Below are 20806 nucleotides of genomic sequence, written 5' to 3' on the forward strand. Positions count from 1 at the left end.
CCGATATATGTCTATGTTTCCTACGGTCTCCATCTCTTCTCTTCTACTGTATACGTGTAAACCGGCTGCAGCGCGTTGCTGCGCGCGCGGGGAGGATGTGTCGTGCTCGGATGTGCTGTCCTGCTGGGACGGAGGACGGAGGCCCGGCTCGCTGGGTGAGCAAGCTCACTCGGCGGGATCCACGGGGCCTCCCAGAGGATGCTACCCGAGCGCGCTGCCTCTCCGTGCTGCTGCGGTGGCGTTGCTCGGTTGGTGTGTTATTATGCCGCGTCTGTGCGCTTCGCCTATGCGTCTGTCTGCTCCGCTCATGCGACTGTGTGCTTCGTCTATGCGCCTCACCCTCGGGTCCAGCTTGTCCTGCTTGTCATGTACATGTACTTCACGCCTGCTTCCTTGCAATATATGTTGTAGCCGGATGGGTTGTGGCGCGGGAAGGTGCATTGCAAGTCATAATCCAAGGGAGGTCAAATTCAGCTGCAGCAAAGCTGCTTTGCTGCGTACTCTATGGTACTCGATACTGATAGTAACTCGGAAGTTAGACTTACACATCTCCTGCAAACTGTTGTCATACATGCTGCGCGAGCCTGTAAAAATCTGCCACCAGGTACAAGCTTCCCGCCAGGACTGTAATCCCTCCCTTCGCCCTCACCCATCTCAAAGCCTGTTGCAGTGCCTCTGGCTGCGACTCCGTCGACACGAACGTATCGGCCCCGGGCACTAGCTCCTTCACCACCTCCTGCATGACCTCCGGCGGCGTATGCACGACCCAAGGCATCCCCTCCGGCTGCGTAAAGGGCACCAGCGCCACATTCACGTCGACCTGCAGCCCGTCCGGCCCTCGAGGAGGTAGCAGCGCAGACAGCGTCTGCTTCGGCGTCTTCGGCGGCGAGTGCGAGAGACCGAGGATGTAGTTCACCGTGACCCGCTCCGCGCCTCGACAGCGGCCCAACAGCTCATCGGCGACGAACTGCGCGAGCGTCTCCGCGGACGCAGGATTATGCGCGCCGTCGACGAGGATGGTGAGTTTCTTGCCGTCGATGGCGATGCGGTGGAACGAGAGACGGCCGGGCCAGGAGACCGAGCGGACGCCGTCTGCGATGGCTTGCGCTGTAATACTCCATTCTGGCTTGCGTTCTCGCGCGGCGGACATGATCGCGGTGGCGAGGCCGAGGTTGTCCAGTTGGTGCGCACCATGCAGAGGGAACTGCAGGGGCACCCAGTCCCATGTGCCCATATCACACATGTAAACCTCAACAGGCCTCGGCGGCAGGCCCGCGAAGTCATCCGAAAGCGGCGAAGGCGTCGCATCCACCTCCCGGTTCCAACCCCCCTCTCTCGCAGACCTTGCCACTATCAGCGGAATGCCACCCGCCTCCGCGACCTCCTTCACCGCATCCAACACCTCCGGATGTTTCTGCCTCCCCAGTACAAGCGGCTTCCCTCTCCTCCCGATGCCCGCCTTCTCCCTCGCAATCGCCTCCACCGTGTTCCCCAGAAACGCCTGGTGGTCGAGGTCGACGGCGCACAATGCGCTCACTAGCACGCAGTCGTCCGAGATCACGTTCGTCGCGTCCAGCCGGCCACCCATGCCCACTTCGATAACGGCCACATCCACGGCGGCGTGCTCGAAGATGCGAAGGGCGGTGAGCGTCAAGAGCTCGAAGTTGCTGAGTCTGGTGCCGTGAGAGGCGTTCGCGGTCTCTACTTCCTGGCGGACGCGGTTGTAGGTTTCCGCATCGACAGGCTTCCCATTCAGAGCGATACAGTCGTAGATGGACACCAGATGCGGGCTATTGAAGCGCCCGACGGACAGCCGAGCAGCAGAAAGGATAGACGAGGTTATCGCGGAGACGCTTCCTTTGCCATTGGTGCCAGCGATATGTATCGTAGGTCGCGTATAAGGCAGATGTTCCGCCAGGAGACGGATGCGGTCGAGGCTGAGATCAATCGACATAGAAAGAGCAAAGAGTAACAACAGTTCAACCGTGGAAAACTAGGGTCGGGAGGTGCCGAAACGGGTCCACAAATAATAGATGAAGGCGGGAAATCACCCAGAATGGCCTGAGGCCTCGACAGCAGATCCTAGACGATACAACACATGCACCAGTACAAAGCAAAGATCGAAAGCGAAAGGGACCTATTGATACATAGAAGGAAGAAGAGCCTATGACACGTCCATCATGCCGAGCTTGTCCGCTAACATCTGACGGTAGACCTCTGCAACGAGTTAGAGGTATCCTCGCAGAGAAACAAGGGATCATACCGGTAGCATGGCGCAGTCGGAAGTACTCGCCAACTAGCTCAGTAATCTCCGCCTCGCTGGTCTTCAAGTGCTCGGCCATCTGCATATAATCGTCAGGACGCGATAGCCACAAACAGCACATCCGACATTCCTTTCGCTCGACCTCTTCCGTCTCAGCGGTCAAGTCCTTGACCACGCGATCATTGTCGCGCCGCTCTTCGCTCATGTGCACGTACTCCGCGTTCAGACGCTCCAGAGTCCGCGCATTGGTCGTGCGCTTGTCTTCAGCATGGCGCTGCGCGCGCTCGAGTTTATCCTGGGCATTAGCCACCTGTTTCTCCAGGCGCTGTATACGAGCGTCAGCAGGATACATGAAGTGTTCAGAGTGGGTCGCACCTCATGTCGCAAGATAAACTCCTCGTGCTCAATCTCTTTGTGCTTGAGATGCTCCTTCAAATCGGTCGACTCCTTGATCATGGCTTGCAGCGCTGCCGCCTCGCGCTCAATCACTCTCAAGCTTGCTACACATCTCCCCAGATCCTGTCCAGCCCGTCAGCCAAAAGAATATCTCCGACACCAGCCTTCCTACCTTCTCAATGCGAATCAACGCATCGGACTTGGCCTTCAAATCGCGGGCTTTCGCCTCCGTCTGCGCAATAAGACGCTTGTCCTCCGTAACGGTTGTCGACATCACGGAGATGGCGCGCTTCATGCGGTCCGGGGATTGTACGATGCGTGAGCGCGTCCGCGCCACCTCGCTGCGCTTCGAGTCGATCTCCGCCGTCATCGCTTGCTGCAAGCCATATTGAGCGTGATATACCGGGATTCAGTTGAGTGGCTCCGTACCATCCTTTGTAGAAGAACCTCCTTCTCCTCCTTCAGACGCTGCGTGTCCTGCGCGTGGACGGATTGAATCTCCTTGATACCCAACATCTCTGTATGTAGCTTCTTATTCTCCGCTCTAAGCTGCTCGCATCGAGGTTCGTCTTCAGCAATTTTGGCCCTGCACATCGAATAAGCCATTGTCCGAGATACCTATCTCAGTAGAAGTACGCACTTGATGACCTTGATCTCCTGGTTTATCCTCGACAGGTCGTCCTCCGCCGCTTTCCTTTCCTGCACAACCTTGTCGGCGCTATGCATGATCTTCGTGAAGGGCTCATGGCAGAATTGCTCGGTAAACTTGATGAAGTTGATGAAGGCGGACAGGAGGACGTTGGTGCGGTCAGGATCAGGGTTGGTGAGGTCTTTGGAGTTGAAGTCTTCTATTCGAGCGGCAGAGGCTAGTCGAGTTCTGCGCGGGGTTTAGCGAGAGAGTTTACAAGTCAACGCCCGGGTGAGCTCACAAGTGGTATAGTAGAATGTTGTCCGACAAAGCGGTGGCGTATAGATCCTTCGCATGCTAATCAGTGCCATGTCAAGGGAGGGATGCTGACCACACACCGTCTCGTCAATGCCCGTATCCATAAATGCGTCTGTCACTGCGCTTTGTATCGGTTCCTCGTTGATCGCAGTGATATGTTCCAAGCAGCTACGGTAGATGTTGCGCACAAAGTCTGGTGTCGGGCGTGTGAGCTGAATCTCATTCACGGACAGCTGCCACCCATTGAGGGCGCCTATAATGTCATCTTTCTCCATGCGTGGATAAGTCATGGTTGCGGAGGGCTCGTGATGGCGGCGGGGAGATGGTCGTCGAGAACAAGAGCGCGTCTACGCGCGTGGGTCACATGATTGTCAGACGCGACGCGCGATTCGAAATTCCGGATTTGGTTGGCATTAACCTTCATGGTCGCCGTCCGCGCGCGATAACCTTCTCACCCTCCACACTCATGTCCGGCAAACCAGCCAACAACCTGCACGAGGTGCTGGGAGACAGAGACCGCGCCGGCTCGCAGTCCTCCAAGACCGCGACTCCGACGCCGGCAGCAAGGGTACCATCTTCCTCGATACGCATTCCCCGGAGTCCTGATAATCAGTTGCAGCCCGTCAGCAAATTCAGGCCTGCTGGTACGGCCACGGCCAACAAGGCTGGTGGTGCATCTACTCCCGGTACGCGTCTAGACACGCTGAATCCTTCGGTGGCTCTGATCAATAATCGTACAGCGTCCTCTCGGAAACCCCCAGCTCTGCCGAGCTTCTCAACTCCCAACTTCGGGGTCAAGCCCCCAGCCCCCCTACGGGCAGACTCGACCTTTACTTCCCAAACAGGCCCAATCGATATCTCCAGCGGCTCATCCAATGCCTCCCCCGGCCTCAAGCGCACGTCTTCGGACTCATCTGCGCCCGACCCACCCACTACTAGCGCCCCGAAGCGTGTCAAGAAGGCTCCCCCGATCGACAAGGAGAATATCCTGCATCGTAGCGCTGTGAGAACGCCAGCCTCCAAGCCGCTGGACAAGGGGAAGGGGAAGGCCACCCTGCATCCCACACCTTTGTCCCCTACCAAGAAGAAGGACATGACCGACGCGGCCTTCCAAGCTAGACTTGCCAAGAAGAGGCAGGCGGCAGCTAGCGCCAATCCTTTCGACGATGTCGACCGTGGCTGCCCAGACGTGAAGACGGACCGTGTTGCGGTTGCCCTCGAGAAGTATCCGGACCTCAAGAAGGCAGGTCGTGCCCATACATACCTTTTTTTCCCACTTACATTTGCGACAGCTCTCCCTAGAGAAGCTGCGAAGCTTGCTCATGGACAACTTCAAGGAAGAGGAACGTATACGTACTATGGAGTTGGAGCACTACAGTGGTGAAGCTGCTCACGACACAATGCGTTTGACAACGTTCAGGTCGGCACCCGGAATCTCTTGCAATTCTTCCTACTAACATTGCCGCAGAAACTTCCTGTCCGAACGCATGAACGCCCTGAAGACCATCATTCAAGACATGGAGGCCACGTCTGAGCGGTCGCCCTGGGATGATTCCATGTCAACCTTGGCGAACACGTCCATCGAGACGACGCACATTTCAACCTCAACCACACACGTGACTATCCATGAAGAAACCGTGGTACACAACAGTAGTAACGCTCCAATACAGCCTGCCGACGAGCACAACAACGACGACGAGCCCGACGATGATCGTCATGACACCGTCCTGAATAGTGACGATGCTCTGTGGGGCCAAGTCGACCCTGACGATTCCAACCTATACCAAGAGATCGACATGGAGGAGCAGATGACCACAGTCACAGAGGAGAGGTCTCTGACACAAGCCACAACGTCCAGCAATGAGTCGGCCACAGACGACCCTGATCTCAAGAAGACGCCGTTCTACCCTGAGATCGTGCAGAAGCTGCACCGCTTCTTCCGTCTGCAGACGTTCCGGAAGAACCAGCTTCAGGCTATCACAGCAACAATGGAGGGCAAGGACGTCTTCGTGCTAATGCCGACCGGCGGAGGCAAGAGCCTGTGCTACCAGCTGCCGGCTATCTGCGAAGGCGGCTCGACGAAGGGCGTCACCATCATCGTCTCCCCGCTGCTCGCCCTCATGGAGGACCAGGTCGAGAACCTCACGCGTCGGGGTATTGAGGCCCTCCAGTGGACATCCGCCGACGCTAGAGACACACCCTCCTTGGACGTCAACCGCCGTATGTACTCCAACAACCGCCCCCGCCTCCTCTACGTCACCCCAGAGAAGATGCACAACAGCGGGCAGGCCAAGTCGCTGCTCTCTTACCTCCACGGCCGCGGCCTCATAGCCCGCTTCGTCATCGACGAGGCGCACTGCATCTCCTCATGGGGCCACGACTTCCGATCCGCGGTCCGTCTATCTCTTCTACCTTGCCCGCGGTGCACGTCTGAACCTCCTTGCAGTACCTCGCCCTCGGGCAGCTGCGCCAGACGTACCCGGGCGTGCCCATCATGGCGCTCACGGCGACCGCGACGCCGCGCGCGGCGGACGACATCGTGAAGAACCTGCGTATCGAGCGCTGCGTGCGACTCACGCAGTCCTTCAACCGCACCAACCTGCACTACTCGGTCGTGCCGAAGCAGAAGATGTCGACCATTGCGAAGTGGATCAATGAGACGCACCCTGGGGAGAGCGGTATCATCTACACGCTGAGCAAAAAGAATGCGGAGGTTGGTGCGGAGCAGTTGCGGAAGGAAGGCGTCTCGGCGGAGTACTATCACGCTGGGATGACGGATGAAGATAGGAAGACGGTCTACATGAACTGGAAGTCGAATCGTACCCAGGTTATGGTCGCGACGGTGCGCCAAAGCTCTTGACACTTGCGTGTTTTCGTGCTGATATCCGAGAATAGATCGCCTTTGGTATGGGCATTGACAAAGCTGACGGTAAGGCATTCTGAAGATGAACCGCAAGTGCTGTGCTGACGCTTTGAACAGTTCGCTTCGTCATTCATCATTCAATTCCGAAATCTCTGGATGGGTATGTGTACATGTAGCCAAGGAAAATGACCCTCTTGCTGACCCCCAGCAGCTACTACCAGGAAACCGGCCGTGCGGGCCGTGATGGCCAGCCGTCGGATTGCGTGCTGCGTCAGTCCAGCTGCCCTTTGTTCGTACGCATGGCTGACAACAAGACAGACTACCAGTACAAGGACGCGAACACCATCTTCAAGATGATCCGCGAACCCAAAGACCAGCCGCCCCTCCCACCTGCAGTCGTCCGGCGTCAAGAGGAGGCTCTCCGCGCTGTCATCCTCTACTGCAACGACATCTCGCAGTGTCGTCGCGTCCACATCCTCCGCTTCTTCGGCGAGACCTTCGAGCAGAAGACCTGCAAGAAAATGTGCGACAACTGCGCGAACCCGACGCCGCTCGAGGACCAGGACATGACCGCCGAGGCACGCCACTTCCTGACATTCGTGCAGGCCGTAACCCGCGACCGAGTGGACATCACGCAGGATATGGCACTTGCTGCTATGCGGGGCGCGAACACGAAGGCGCTGCAGGATAAGGGCTTGACGCAGTTTCCGGGATTCGCGGCTTGCATCGCGCAGCCGAAGGAGCTGGTGGAGTTGCTGCTCGCTCGTCTTCTGTGCGACCAGATGCTGGACGAGGTCAACATACAGAACAACTCCGGCTTTAGCAACGCGTACCTTCGCGTGAGTACGCCGACTGGGGTCATTGCTAATAAAACTGACAAACATACAGATCGGCAAGGCCGCGAAGGACTTCATGGACAACCCAGATTCCGAGATGATCGTCTCCTGGCGCCCCAAACCCGGGAAGGCAGGCGAAAAGGCACCTCGCAAGCGGAAGGCGCCCGCCTCGCGCACCAACAGCAAGAAGCGCAAGGAGGACCCTCCTCCCCGGGCGGCGACTCCGCCCCCCGCGGAGAGAACGCTGAGCATATGGGAGGACGAGGACGAGATCGACGACGACTACACCGAGGAGCCTGCGGGGACAAGCGATGTCATCGAGATTGACGACGATATCGACCCGCCGTCGCCTCCTGTTACGCGGTCCAAGCCCCGGTCTGCGAGGAAGGCTACGAGGCCGATTGAGGTCTACGATATCGAGGACGACGATGGGGACACCAACATGGACGCGAGCTCTTCGAGCGCCGACCCCGTTCAGCAGATCTACAAGCGCCTCGAAGCACAGCGGGAGAAGGTACGTGGACGAAAGATCAGTTTTTTTTTTGGATGACGTCTCACAGCTTTTTCAGTTGGCCAAGAAGCACGGTGTGCATCCCGATGAGATTGTTCCAGAGGACGCTTTGGGTCTGCTTGCTGCGCAGTTCCCTGAAGGTTCGTAGTGTGCACTTTCGACTGCTTGTATTCTGATCTCTCTTGCAGACTTCAAGGGCTTTGAGGCGATTGTGCTAGACGGCAAGGAGGCGGATGAGAACTACAAGGAGATCTATGAGAAGTACGAGTTGGACACCCTGGTGGACATCTGCGTTCGGTACAAGCCACAGCAACAACGGTAAGTGCGCATTACGCATCTGCAACCACTGTCTAATCACTCGTAGGCTCGAACTTCGTACCCCATCACGCACGAAGAAGTTTGATGTCTCTGCGTTCAAGTGCTCTCAGGCTCCGCCATCGTCGTCGCGGTCCAATAGCAGGCGATGAACGACCCCAGGATCGCACTGTACTGCTAATGCGTCTTGATTATGACACTGACCTAATTGAATGTTACTCTCATGATATGCACCGCTTTTCTTTTCTTTCATCATATAGTCCCTGCACTAGGACTTTCTTGGATCATGCAGCTATCGTCACTTGCTCGCATACTTATCTTGCCACTTCCTCACCTTGCTTCTTGACTTTGTCTGGATTACCTATGTACACTACCGCATATGCTCTTGCTCTAATGAGACATATTTACTGCCGAAGCGCGGAGAAAGTGAGCATGAGCATAGCAACCGTGACATTGATGTAAGTGCACGTGGGCGTCACCAGTTTCTGCGGGGACGCCGGACCGACGAAGTTGGTTCTGAACCTAATCAGGACTGCCGACGCAGAGACGCTCGCAAGAGCATTGACCACGGCCAGAGCGCCTTTTCGAGGGCCTTATCAGTACAGCGCCCTCATGTCGACCTCTAAGGCTGGGGCGTCCCGGAAACGCGGCGCTTCTGCGAGTGACGACGCGAGACCCGCTTCGGGCGAACCTTCGAAGAAGGTGCAGAAAGGTAAGCTATCTTATCGTTGAAAACTAACCAAGCTCAAATTTATTATGCAGTACACCCCTTCTTCGCTAAAGCATCAGAGAAGCCGCCTGGCGCCTTCCAATGGCTGAAGCCACTTGGCCCCAAAGGCAGCTGCTGGCATGCCACCAACCTTACGCCAACTGCGGCGCCGCGGGTTGCCGCGTTCGACCTTGATGGCACGGTCATCAAGTCGTCCTTTGGCAAGGGCGTGTCCAAAGCGAAGGCGAAGGGACCTGCTGCTTCAGCCAACTTCGAGTGGTGGAATCCTGTTGTGCCCAAGAAACTCGAGGAAGTGTATAACGAAGGGTATGTCCATCAGTTTAGATGACATTCATAGGGAGAAGTTAACCTCCCCTGACGTTCTGATAGCTATGCCATCCTGCTCATCACGAACCAGGCGTTGAAGCCGGGGCCATTGCGAACCTGGAAAGAGAAGATGAACGCGGTCGCGTTAGCTGTAGCTTTTGTCCCTCATCTTGCCACTCATTGAGAGCTCATGACGTGTGTAGTTGCCCAAAGTACCTTTCCGTCTCTTTGCCGCAACAGAGAAAGACAATTATCGCAAGCCCATGAGGGGTATGTGGACCGAGCTTGAACGCATATACGCGGTCGAAGGTGTTACCATTAGTAGGTTGGTCTTCATGATTGGCCGAATGGCGCTCACGTCAATTCCACCCTCCTTAGACAAGGACGAGTCCTTCTATGTTGGTGATGCCGCCGGACGGGTGTACGGCAAGGACAAACCAGCCGATTTTGCGGGGACCGATCGCAAGTGGGCAGATAATGTTGGGTTGACATTCTATACCCCGGAGGTCAGTCAAAGGTAACAAGAAAGAGCCACTACATACTCACACTCGACTTTGACCGCAGGAATATTTCCTCAAGTTGCCAAAGCACACGAACGTTGTTCTTGAGGGCTTCCGCGCATCGAGCGTGCCTGAACGTACGTACCCCAAACTCTTGGAGCACGAGCAAGCACCTGACCAATATGGTAGTGCCAGAAGTGACGCCCACGTCCACACCAATCGTCCCGGACCCGGCTAGGCAGGAAATTGTGATCTTCCATGGCTATCCTTGCCTAGGAAAATCTACATTTTATCACCGGCACTTTGAGCCTGCGGGCTACGTGCACATCAACCAAGATACTCTGGGCACTCGTCCGAAGTGCATTAAGGCCGTCCAGGAAGCTCTCAAGGAAGGCAAGAGCTGTGTCGTCGGTACGTGTTCAACCCTGGACTCCATGTTGTTTCGTCCCTGTATATCCTTCGGTTAATACGACATGCGCCAGACAACACGAACCGTAACGCCGCTACCCGAGCCCACTATATCGAGCTAGCCAAGAAGGCAAAAATCCCCTTGAGGTGAGAATTGCTGTCCGAGATTTCCGAGCGGGCGCCTGTATCGAGAGGCGGCGTCGCGGGAATGCATCTCGCCGGCGCCAATCGAGAGCGCAGGCTCCGCTGCCGCGAAAAACGCGCCGTCACGGTGTCTTGGAACCGCACGAGCGACGTCGCGGGATGATCCGCCACTCGCGCAGCCTCTTGCTTCGCCCTCGACCCACCTGTACCGTTCGTTGACTGATCAACTGACTCCACCGACCTTCAGGTGCTTCTGGTTTACCGGCTCCAAGGAACTGGCCTGGCACAATAACCTATATCGGGCGTACAACCTGCCACCATCGGTCGCTGCTAAAGAGGTGAGTTCAATTCCGTGGAGAGCGCGATGAAGAGCTCGCCAGCAGTATATGGGGGCTTTGAATCCCCAAAAGGGGGCGTCAATGGTCGGAGTTTGCTCTCGCGGTTGCCTTCGATCCTCTCGTCCATGGAACTCGGTTGATACCCTCGGCGATCCTTGCGACGGTCTCAATCATCCTGCCGCTCCTCTCGGGTAGAACCACTCTTATGAATTTTCCCTCGACCCCTGCCCCTCTCTTTCTGTCGTCCACGTCTTTAGCTCTGTCGGCGCCAACTAACATTCAATCCCAGCCCGCCCGTCCTATTGTCCCCTACATCGGCTTCGCGGGTTTCAAGTCGGAGAGCGAAGAGCCGACGCTGAACGAAGGGTTTGAGGAGATCAAGAAGGTGAACTGGGTGTTCCATGGGAGCGACGAGGAGCGGAAGTATTGGGAGATGTGGCTGCAGATCGACGGGAAGTAGTGGTCACCAGAAATCTGGTAGATGACTGAAATGCGACGTAGCCTGCCGATCTGTTGTCCGCTATGCGAAGCCACCTATCGCTCTTTAATCGACTTAGACCTGACGATAGTCATAGCGGGAGGACAACGCAAGCAATAACACGACGGCTACACTTCTACGTTGCTCATACATTAGATGATACCTTATTGCGACTGCGTTCTACTTGCTACATATCTGATTCATGATGACTTCGACTGCCGCCTTTATGGCGTATTATACTCTATCTCATTCCTCTAGACTTCGTCATGTCATCAGTCAACTATGCCGCCTTGGTGGCCTCGACCTCGTCAAGGTAGTGGACCTCAGAGCATGCGCGCAGGCGGGCGGCGGCTTGCTCCGGGGTGAGATCACGCTGAGCCTCGGCCATGAGCTCAAAGCTGAGGTAAATGTCAGTAAGGAATAGAACCACCTAACATGAAATTCGCTTACCCGACAAGGAACTTCCTGATGCTAGCGTTTCTCAGAAGGGGCGGCGCGAAGTGCAGGTGCAAGTGCGCTTCTTCGCCACTGCCATTCGACGCTGAAGGAGTAATTCTGCGTCAGGCTCCTGTATACGGATCTTCTGACGAGAGGCTTACCTTCTACTGGAAGCGGTCGTTGGTGAATACCCATCGAGTAGGCGAAGGAGCAGAAGAACAAGTTGTCGTAGCGCTTCGTCACTCGGCTGAGTGCGTCTGCGAAGCTTGTCTTCTCCTCAGTGGTGAGCTCTTGGAGGGATGGTATGTGCCGCTTGTAAGGCAGGACTGCGGAAGCGTGAGCGCCCGCATCAGTGAAAGACACAAAGCCAACGCACGCATAACCTCGAATGGCCAGGTTGCCCACCAAGGGACGACGGCTAGCCAGTGGTCGTTCTTGATGACGATACGGCTCTCTTCTAGAGGTACACCGGCCTCGAAGTGAGCGTACTCGCAGAGCAAGCAAGCGCAATCTCCAGCCTTGGGTGCTCCCTCAGAGGGCTTGTTCGACTCGCGGTACTTCCGTAAGGAGTCAAGCTCCTTCGCAGGGAGAGTCGGAATCGCTGACATGGCCCAAGTCTGCCCGTGGGGATGGGGGTTGGAGCAGCCCATCATAGCTCCCTTGTTCTGCGAGCGACATGAGAAAGATTCAAAGGAGCCTAGACGATTACTAACCTCGAATATCTGGACATACTTGATGCCCTCCTGGGTTCCACGCCTCTTGTAGATACCGATCCACTCCTGGATGATGCGCTCGATGTCTGGGATACCCAGGCGCGCGAGAGTGAGATCGTGGCGGGGATGGAAGATGAGGACATCGCAGCCGCCCTGAACCGGCTCAGAGGCCAGCAAGGGGTGCGGAGGCGTGGGGGCAGCGGGGATGGGAGGGGGAAGGATAGCCGCAAAGTCATTCTCGAAGATGAAGGTGTGCTTGTAGTCTTCGTTCTTCTGCCCACCCGATCGACTGTTCGCGGGGCAGAGATAGCACTCCGGATCGTACTGGGGAAGATTGGACGGCTGTGGGGGCTCAATCTGGCCCTTCCAGGGCCGCTTCATGCGATGGGGGGACACGAGCACATATTCGCCCGTCAAGGGGTTGTCTGCGGCGCATCAGCAGCGATCGGGGGAGGAGGATGGGATCGCGTACAGCGGCGATGGGGATTGAAGGTGGGGTCAAACTCTGCCATGGTGGTTCAGGAGAAGAGGCACGGCGTCCCCCCGCCGTCGTCATCTCCTCTTTTATATTCCAGACCCGGGGCGCATATGCATTCCGGGTCTTTCCCCGTGGTGGATGCGGGAGCAGATGGCGCCGCCGGCGCGCGGCCCCGACACCCGCAAGCTCCGGCCCGAACCACCGTCCGTCCCTCGTCCCTCGTCCCTTGCCTTCCGCGCTCATCATCATGCTCGACGAGTCCGCACCCAAGCGACGCCGTCTGCAGCGCTCCCCCACCCCAGAGGTCCCCGCAGAGGACGAGGACTATGTGCCCTACGTGCCCGTCGCACAGCGCAAGCAGGCCAAATTGGCAAAACTCACGACGTGGAGTGGAAATCGAGACGCATCCCGGAGCAAACGCGCCCTTGCCGAGGCCTTGGAGCGGGAGGAAGCCGAGAATGAAGAGGAAGAGAGACGCAAGGAAAAGGCCCGGATAGAACGCACCCTGCTGCTGGAGGCCCAGGAGGTGCATCTACGCAAGGCCGCAGAGGGTGCGTGTGGCGCATCACACCATTAATTCCCGTTCTTACACCTTCATCCAGATGCGAAGAAGTCGGAGCAGCAGCGGAAAGAAGAGGAAGATGCGCAATTGCTGGAAGCGATCAAGAGCAGGCGCAAGCTCGCGTCAGATATGGAATTGGCGAAGGGGATCCAGTACACTGAGCCGTTGAAGTCGAGGTACGCATGTATCGGTTCAAATGATGAATTGGCTAATGCGTGATCTCAGTTGGCGTCCCCCACACTATATTCGTGGCCGCACTGAAGAGGAGAATGAACGTGTGCGACAGAAGCATCACATCCTTGTTGAAGGAAAGGACATACCACCCCCGGTCGAACACTTCGAGGTATGAAGACTTTACGCAATGCTCTACACCCCTTCTGACCCTTTAACAGGACATGAAAATCCCGCGCGGTATCCTCGACTACCTCAAGTCGAAGCGCATAATCGACCCAACACCCATTCAGATCCAGGGCATACCCACTGCGTATGTGCGCTTGCTACTTCCCGTATTTGCTTGCTCATTCTTCAGTTTCTCAGGACGTGATATCATCGGCATTGCCTTCACCGGCTCTGGCAAGACACTTGCGTTCTGCCTGCCCCTCATCATGTTCGCCCTCGAGGAGGAAATGAAACTCCCCTTCGTGCGCGGCGAGGGTCCAGTCGGCGTCATCCTTTGTCCCTCGCGCGAGCTGGCGAACCAGACGTACGAAAACGTGCTGGCTTGGTGTGAAGCACTGGCGAAGGAGGGCCGCTATCCGCAGCTGAACACCTTGCTATGCATTGGCGGCATCTCGATGAACGACCAGGCTCACGTCATGAGCAAGGGTATTCATATCGTGATCGCCACGCCCGGACGGCTGATCGACATGCTGGAGAAGAAGCGCTTGACGTTCAACAATTGCAAGTACATGTGCATGGATGAGGCGGATCGTATGGTCGACCTTGGTTTCGAGGAGGATGTGCGGAATATCATGAGCTACTTTAAGGTTGGTCTTTCTTCCTTAAATTCGAGATTGCGTTTTACTCAGTAACGCTCGCCGCAGCGTCAACGCCAAACCCTCCTCTTCTCTGCTACGATGCCGCAGAAAATCCGGGACTTCGCACAACAGTCGCTCATCCAGCCCATCCTCATCAACGTCGGGCGCGCAGGTGCCGCAAATTTGGACGTCTTGCAAGTCGTCGAGTACGTCAAGCAGGAGGCGAAGATGGTCTATCTGCTCGAGTGCTTGCAAAAGACGCCCCCGCCCGTTATCATCTTCAGCGAGAACAAGAACGAGGTCGATGGTAAGTACACGATCTTCTTGCCCTCGGCCTTATCTTACCCTTTGCTCAGATATCCAGGAATACCTGCTACTAAAGGGCGTCGAAGCGGTCGCGATCCATGGGTCCAAATGTACGCTTCTTTACTCCTTTCGATGATACGCATGGTTAAGTCCTGTTCAGCCCAAGAAGAGCGTCAATACGCCATCAAGTCCTTCAAATCCGGTGCCAAAGACGTGATGGTCGCCTCCGGTGTCGCCTCGAAGGGCCTCGATTTCAATGAGATTCAGCACGTTATTATCTTCACGATGCCCAAGGAGATCGAGGACTATGTCCATCAGGTGAGCGGGATACCTTTGGTGTGGAACTTTGTCGGGGAATCGCGGACATTGCGGTTCTGCGGTTGCGCGGACGCTCTATGCGCTCCATGCATTGACGCGCCTGTCAACCACGAAAGGTTAACGCCTTTCTATATATACCACTCGTTAAATGCGATGTGGCTGTATACGATGTGACGGCTATGGAAGGTTACAGCCCTCGGACCACCCCGCTGCCTAGCAGATCTGGCTTCCCGCTCTGAATGGGAGTCCGGGACACTCCGATCCCGCTAGTCCACCATGTTGGCGACACCCGGGCCATTGCTGCCAACACCCGGACCAACGCTCCCGCCTCTCGGACCCTATTGCCCCTCCTTCGAACCCTCACCATCGTCATACGAACCTTCGCTAACCGTTGACGTCCACAGATCGGTCGCACGGGCCGCAGCGGGAAGACTGGTATCGCGACCACGTTCGTCAACATGAATACGCCCGAGCAGACGCTGCTCGATCTGAAGTACTTGCTTATGGAAGCCGGCCAGAAGTGCGTCTCCCTTCCTCCACCTTGCGTCGTTCCTTCATTTTCCCTTCCCCTGGCCCGCGAACCCCTTCGCGCTCTCACGGCGGTGGTTTTTGGCCTTGCATGCCTACACACTGTGTCCGTTGCGTGCTGGTGCCTTTGTGTCGGCGCGCTAGCGTCCATGGAGCGCCCTTCGCCCGCGGGCTTCTCTCACGTCTACAGTACGAATCTGATGTCTAACATGCATGTCAGGGTCCCGCCGTTCCTCGCGTCAATCGAGGATCCGCGCGCCGCGCAGGGCGGCGCTCTCAAAGGATGTGCCGTGTGTGGCGGCCTCGGACACGGGATCTCGAACTGTCCCAAGCTGGAGGAGACGCAGCGGAGGCAGATGCAGTCACACCGGATGGCCCAGGACGGTGGTGGGGGTTACTAGGCTGTCGATCGGGGTATTAGTGTTGCTGTTGTATGTTATTTGCTCGCTTGTCCGCTTTCCCCATTAGGAATGCATTGTGATGAATTCCTTTGAACCTTGTTTGGCAATTATTTGGCACACCATCACACTTTGAGAGGACCAAGAAAACACATTTATTGAGTACAACAGACAACAGAGATCAGTATATAGCACACAGAGTAAGTATCACTGTCCAAGATACATGTACAAGTGTGTCAAGTATGGGAAGCAAGTATGAGAAGTAGAGTACCCTAGCAGAATGCAATGATATGAAGGCTCACAACATGCCAGCAAGCAGCCTGTTGCCAGTATACATACCAGTACAGTAAGACAGGGAAATTGTTAGTAGTTCATGTGGGAAGGGACTGGACCTTGCATGTAACCATGCCCCTTGAAAGGGGCATGGTGGTTGTGGTGAGCTGGCTGGGAGTAGTACCCCCAAGCCTCCAGGCAGGGCACCACCTGTCCGAGGTTGACAGGGATGGGGCTCTCGATCTGGACGCGGCTGGGGGGCTCCTCGACCAGCTGCTCGGGGGACTGGGGGCGCGGCTGCGTGTACTGATCGTACTCGGGCGAGTACGATCCCGCCGGCGCGAATGGGGGAGTGGGGATGGGGGCCGTCGGCCTGGGCGGCGGGGGTTCCTGGCTCACTGGCTCCGGCGTCGCTGCCGGGCCCGTGTCGCAGGCTGAATCTATGACGGAACGGTCATGAGTAGATGCTTACGAGCGAGGGAATAGCGGACGCACTGTTTACATCACGCTTCCTGTAAGGACCTCGCCTCGCGCCCTTCTTCCGCTCCTTGCGCTGCGAGTCGACGCACAGCTCGGAGAGGCCGTAGCGCACGCAGCGCAGGCAGGGGCGGGCCTCGTCGCACTTCTTGCACGCCCTCTGGCAGTTGGTGCACGCGTTCTTGACCTGGCGGCGTTTAGCGCGCTTGGGCGGCGGCTCGGCGACCTCCACTTCGACCTCCGGCTCCGGCTCGGGCATCCAGTCGAGGGGGAACATGTGCAGCGCGAGAGGGTCAGTGATCGCCATGTTCCCATCGAGCGAGCCATCATTGACTTGGGACGTCATGGCGAATAGAGGACTGGCATTCGTTATGAGAGGCGCGAGTGCGGGGAAGTAGCGGCTTACACACCTGTTCGTGCGCGTACGAGGTGGGAGGCGGGGCGGCTGGCGTCAGGGTCTGCTGGACGCTTTTGAGAGAAGGGCGAAGTGCGGCAGAAGCGAGCATACCTCGAGGCGAAGATCGGATCTGAGCAGCCACAGAACGGGACGCTAGTGTGGCGGTTCGGTACGGCGCGTGCGAATGCAGCGCAGCGCGTCCTTGCCACTGGGTCTATATATGAGTGGCGAATGGCAGCCCGAAGGACGCGCGTACCGTGACCGAGTATGCCTCCTTTGAACAAGCGCTCTGGCCGTCAAGGTCAAGGCCGGACGCCGCCGCCTCATGGCCAGCGGACGGACACTTTGCATGGGCGGCCATTGAGCTTCGCAGACAGGGGTAAACTTGCCCCTCAGGGAACAAACACCGCGTGTGTCACGTCACGGTCACCCAGACGCGTGCAATTAGGCATGCTCGCCAGAGCTCGTCTTTGACCCTCTGCCGGCCCCCTCATCACTGCCCCGCGCCCCGCGCGCCACTCACATGGTTCTCAAAAAGCAGGTCGTTGAATCCTTTGAGACCCTGGGCCTCACAACCGAGGCAGAGTACTCTGTCGCGGCGCGAACCTATAAGCGCCTGGCCTTCGAGCACCATCCGGACCGGAACCACGACCGGGCGAGCGAGGCGACAGCCAAGTTTCAAGAGGTCCGTCGTTATCGACATGCTCGTGGCACTACTAACATGATCGCAGATTAGTGCAGCATGGGACATCTGCCAAAAGTACTACGACAACCCCGCCTGGGGCGAGGAAGATGCCTTTGGTGGCTTCGACGATGAGGACGACGACGGGTTCATGGCAGGGGACCCGGGCTTCGCCCAGTCATTCTTTAGGTGCGTGCCCGCGCTCCCCTAGTATCCTCATGCTAACTCGTCACCAGGTTCATGTTCGAGAGCATGATGAACGGCAAGTACAGTAGCCAGCGCGGTCAACGTATGTGGCAACCCCATCCCCCCACGTTCATCATTAACCCTCCCTGCCCAGAGTACCGCTCGCACTTCCGCCGTCGCCGTGGCCCCACTATCGTGGTAGTCAATGGCATCCCTATGATCATTCCTGAAGACGACGAATCGTCAGACGAGTATGACGACGAATCCGACGAATTTGACGACTATTATGACTACGGTCCCTCATCCTCTGCTAATGGGAGCTACGGTGGAGGCGGCTACAGTGGGGGCGGTGGCTACGGTGGTAATTACGGATACTCGTCGCGACCGCGCAGGAGCCATAGCCCATCAGCCGCGCGGAAGAAGGAACGGGAGGAATACGAGAAGCGGATGAAGGAGCTGGGTAAGCCAATTCGCTCGTTCTTTGGCTTAGCCACTGACTGTTTACAGAGAAGGAGATTGAGGAAGAGAAGCGGCAAGCCAATCTGAAAGCTCAAGAAAAGGCTCGCAAGGAAGAAGAGCAGTCCGCGTCCCGGTCCCGTGCTTTCAAGGCAGCGCGTGAAGGGAACGTCGAGCTCCTCAACTTCCTCCTCGAGGAGAACAACTTTGATGTGAACACTCCCGAGCGCCCCTCTAAGAACCCCAATTTCCCGAAGGTCAACTATGAGACGCTGCTTCACTCGGCTGCTAAGGGTCCAGACGATTTGGCTGTCAAGTACCTCCTCGAGCGGGGCGCTGACACCACGCTGCTCAACGCTGCCAAGCTGACGCCTTTCCAACAATCCGTACTCTCTGGCAACGTCGCTGCGGCGAAGTATTTCCTCTCTCGCCAGGGAAAGCTCTCTGAGGGCTGTCACCCCTCGAAGGCCGCTGCAGACGGCCGCACGCCCCTTCAGCTCGCCATCGCTAGCGGCAACCACGAGATGATCAAGCTGCTGCTCAAGGACGCCACCGTCCACGACGCGCAGAAGTGCTTCCAGCAGTCCTACGACGAGGACATTCGCAACATCCTCGCCAACAAGAAGGGCTTCGTCGACCCCGACGTCCAGGCCGCGGAGCAAGCCCAGCAGGCAGCAGCCAAGTCGAAGAAGAAGAAGGGCAAGGGCGGCGAGGACCCCGAGCAGCGCCGCCGCCGTCTCGCGGAGGAGGAAGCCCGCGCCGAAGCCAACCGCCGACGGAAGGAGGAGAACAAGCTCCGGCAGCAGCAACTCGAGCGCGAGAAGGTCGAGCGCGAGGAAGCGGAGCGCAAGCGACAGCAGGAGGAGGCCGCGCGTGCGAAGGCAGAGGCGAAGGAGCGCAAGGAGCGCGAGGCCGCCCGCCGGCAGCGCGAACTGGAGGAGCAGTCGCGGCTCGCCGAGGAGCACGCGCGCATCGAGCTCGAGCACAGGCGGTGGGCGGAGGCGGAGGCTGCGCGAGAGGAGGAGGCGCGCATCAAGGCCGCGATCGAGGCGGAGCGCCGCCTGAAGGAGGAGCGCATCGCGAAGCAGCGCGCAGCGGACGAAGAGCGGCGGGCGCGACATGAGGCGAAGCTGCGCGCTGCAGCTGAAGCCGAAGCAGCTCGACTCGCCGAGGAGAAGCGGCTGCGCGAGGAAGAGGAGGCGCGGTGGCAAGAGGCGGAGCGCCGGCGGCGGCGCGAGCAGGATGAAGCGCGCAAGCGGGATGAGGACGCGCGTTTGCGCACCGCGCAGGCCGAGGCGGCGGCCCGTCGGCACACGAACGACATCATGCTGAAGGCCGAGCTCATCCGCCTGAAGGCCGGTAGCACGTCGCCAGGCCTCGAGGGTAGTCCGCCACCGGGTCTCGAGGGGGAGCAGCAGCGGGAGGAGCAGAGGCAGCAGCGCGCGGAGCAGATCCAGCGGGTCGAGAAGGAGATTAGCCGTGGGGAAAAATGGGAGCGCAGGCAGGAGAAGTTCGCGAGGAAGAAGGCGGAGATGAAGGCGAAGAAGGCCGAGGAGAGGCAGCAGAGGCAGGCTGAGGCTCGAGAGCAGAAGCTAGCGGAGGCGCAGCAGACGGTGGACGTGCCCAAGCCAAAGCCAGCGAGGGCCAAGCTTGCTGAAGCCAAGGCGGAAGAGGTGCCTAAGACGGAGACGGCCGAGGTGACGCCCAAGCCAAAGCAGGCTGCCAAAAAGCCCAAGCCGGGCAAAAAGCCTGTACCGGAGCCTGACGAGACCTGGACGGAGGAGCAACGCGCGAAGTGGGAGAAAATGATGCAGCGCCGCAGGGAGCAAAGCGAGCGTGACAAGGCTCGCATCCGGGCTCAAAAAGAGGAGAAGGAGAAGGAGAAGGCGCGCCAGCGCGAGGTAAGCACCATTCCATTCGCTGCCTCATCCCCCTGACAAACATTTCAGACTCAGTCCGCACTCCCGCCTCTCCCGCCCGTGCAAGTCTTCGAGCCCATCGAGCCCGAGAGCTTCCAGACGATGAGCATGCCGGACGATCTTTTCTACGAAAAGCCAAGCCTCGCGGCGGGCGCCACTGTCGTCAAGACGCCTGCCGCCGACCACGTCGAGCCGCTATCCTCTCTGACCTCGACGGCGGTCAGCAGCAGCGCCGCTAGCCCTGAGCCACTTCACGGTTCTCAGACTCAACCGACGAGGGGCCGTGGCCGTGGCCGTGGTCGTCCGTTCCGCGGTCGTGGGCGTGGCGGCTATCGCGGCCGTCCGCGCGCTTTTGAGACGGAGTTGTAGAGGAGCTTCTTCACTGAATGCTTTTCTTGGTACTCGTAGACCACGACCTTGCCATGCTTGAATCTATGTCCGCTCGTGCTACTGCTTTCTTGACATTATCTCTCAGAATATACTTACTAATGGACTGTAGCATATATATAGTTCGCAATCCCCGCATTTCCTGGAACCCAACAATCCAAAGTCACCTTGCTTGCACGGCTCACAATGAATTCCTTTGCGTGATGAGAACAAACAGTAGACGGTGACCTTCACCTGTGTTCAGTAAAGCTGTTTTCGACGCTTCAGGGTACTTATC

General features: G+C 57.7%; 8 protein-coding genes across 8 annotated transcripts; 4 read left to right on the top strand and 4 right to left on the bottom strand.

Moving 5' to 3' along the window:
• Window positions 1–543: 543 nt before the first annotated feature.
• On the bottom strand, window positions 544–2344 carry SCHCODRAFT_01269092 (FolC bifunctional protein). Its single transcript, XM_050341354.1, has 2 exons — window positions 2264–2344; window positions 544–2217 (listed from the first exon to the last, which is right to left on the bottom strand). Exon 2 carries the CDS (start codon window positions 1952–1954, stop codon window positions 566–568), a length of 1389 nt encoding a protein of 462 aa, XP_050202950.1. The 5' UTR covers window positions 1955–2217; window positions 2264–2344; the 3' UTR covers window positions 544–565.
• Window positions 2165–3880, bottom strand: SCHCODRAFT_02481993 (uncharacterized protein; the record flags this gene model as incomplete). Its single annotated transcript, XM_050342806.1, has 8 exons — window positions 2165–2217; window positions 2264–2588; window positions 2639–2782; window positions 2832–3035; window positions 3089–3245; window positions 3300–3536; window positions 3589–3635; window positions 3686–3880. 8 exons carry the CDS (start codon window positions 3878–3880, stop codon window positions 2165–2167), a joined length of 1362 nt encoding a protein of 453 aa, XP_050202951.1.
• Window positions 3881–5413: 1533 nt separating this feature from the next.
• Window positions 5414–7631, top strand: SCHCODRAFT_02485795 (ATP-dependent DNA helicase; the record flags this gene model as incomplete). Its single annotated transcript, XM_003035843.2, has 6 exons — window positions 5414–5998; window positions 6052–6447; window positions 6501–6534; window positions 6586–6628; window positions 6680–6738; window positions 6787–7631. 6 exons carry the CDS (start codon window positions 5414–5416, stop codon window positions 7629–7631), a joined length of 1962 nt encoding a protein of 653 aa, XP_003035889.2.
• A 1020-nt stretch (window positions 7632–8651) lies between these two features.
• On the top strand, window positions 8652–11320 carry SCHCODRAFT_02606870 (PNK3P-domain-containing protein). Its single transcript, XM_050344236.1, has 10 exons — window positions 8652–8842; window positions 8893–9166; window positions 9230–9317; window positions 9370–9487; window positions 9545–9672; window positions 9731–9803; window positions 9856–10077; window positions 10149–10221; window positions 10466–10556; window positions 10846–11320. The coding sequence occupies exons 1-10, from the start codon at window positions 8743–8745 to the stop codon at window positions 11014–11016; spliced, it is 1338 nt and encodes a 445-aa protein (XP_050202952.1). The 5' UTR covers window positions 8652–8742; the 3' UTR covers window positions 11017–11320.
• SCHCODRAFT_02682976 (galactose-1-phosphate uridylyltransferase) lies at window positions 11131–12795 on the bottom strand. Its single transcript, XM_003035021.2, has 6 exons — window positions 12658–12795; window positions 12186–12610; window positions 11849–12137; window positions 11634–11798; window positions 11485–11575; window positions 11131–11432 (listed from the first exon to the last, which is right to left on the bottom strand). The coding sequence occupies exons 1-6, from the start codon at window positions 12695–12697 to the stop codon at window positions 11315–11317; spliced, it is 1128 nt and encodes a 375-aa protein (XP_003035067.1). The 5' UTR covers window positions 12698–12795; the 3' UTR covers window positions 11131–11314.
• An 82-nt stretch (window positions 12796–12877) lies between these two features.
• On the top strand, window positions 12878–15849 carry SCHCODRAFT_02606874 (P-loop containing nucleoside triphosphate hydrolase protein). The gene is made up of 10 exons (XM_003035841.2): window positions 12878–13214; window positions 13266–13401; window positions 13451–13568; window positions 13618–13709; window positions 13755–14211; window positions 14269–14509; window positions 14559–14618; window positions 14669–14826; window positions 15231–15346; window positions 15575–15849. Exons 1-10 carry the CDS (start codon window positions 12911–12913, stop codon window positions 15753–15755), a joined length of 1863 nt encoding a protein of 620 aa, XP_003035887.1. The 5' UTR covers window positions 12878–12910; the 3' UTR covers window positions 15756–15849.
• Window positions 15850–16059: 210 nt separating this feature from the next.
• Window positions 16060–17112, bottom strand: SCHCODRAFT_02606884 (uncharacterized protein). The gene is made up of 3 exons (XM_003035020.2): window positions 16913–17112; window positions 16521–16861; window positions 16060–16465 (listed from the first exon to the last, which is right to left on the bottom strand). The coding sequence occupies exons 2-3, from the start codon at window positions 16846–16848 to the stop codon at window positions 16116–16118; spliced, it is 678 nt and encodes a 225-aa protein (XP_003035066.1). The 5' UTR covers window positions 16849–16861; window positions 16913–17112; the 3' UTR covers window positions 16060–16115.
• A 141-nt stretch (window positions 17113–17253) lies between these two features.
• SCHCODRAFT_02606885 (uncharacterized protein) lies at window positions 17254–20740 on the top strand. The gene is made up of 6 exons (XM_003035840.2): window positions 17254–17584; window positions 17631–17770; window positions 17818–17870; window positions 17922–18227; window positions 18275–20124; window positions 20173–20740. Exons 1-6 carry the CDS (start codon window positions 17423–17425, stop codon window positions 20509–20511), a joined length of 2850 nt encoding a protein of 949 aa, XP_003035886.1. The 5' UTR covers window positions 17254–17422; the 3' UTR covers window positions 20512–20740.
• The last annotated feature ends 66 nt before the right edge of the window (window positions 20741–20806 follow it).

This window comes from Schizophyllum commune (genome assembly GCF_000143185.2).
Source record: "Schizophyllum commune H4-8 unplaced genomic scaffold SCHCOscaffold_1, whole genome shotgun sequence".
Lineage (NCBI taxonomy): Eukaryota > Fungi > Basidiomycota > Agaricomycetes > Agaricales > Schizophyllaceae > Schizophyllum > Schizophyllum commune.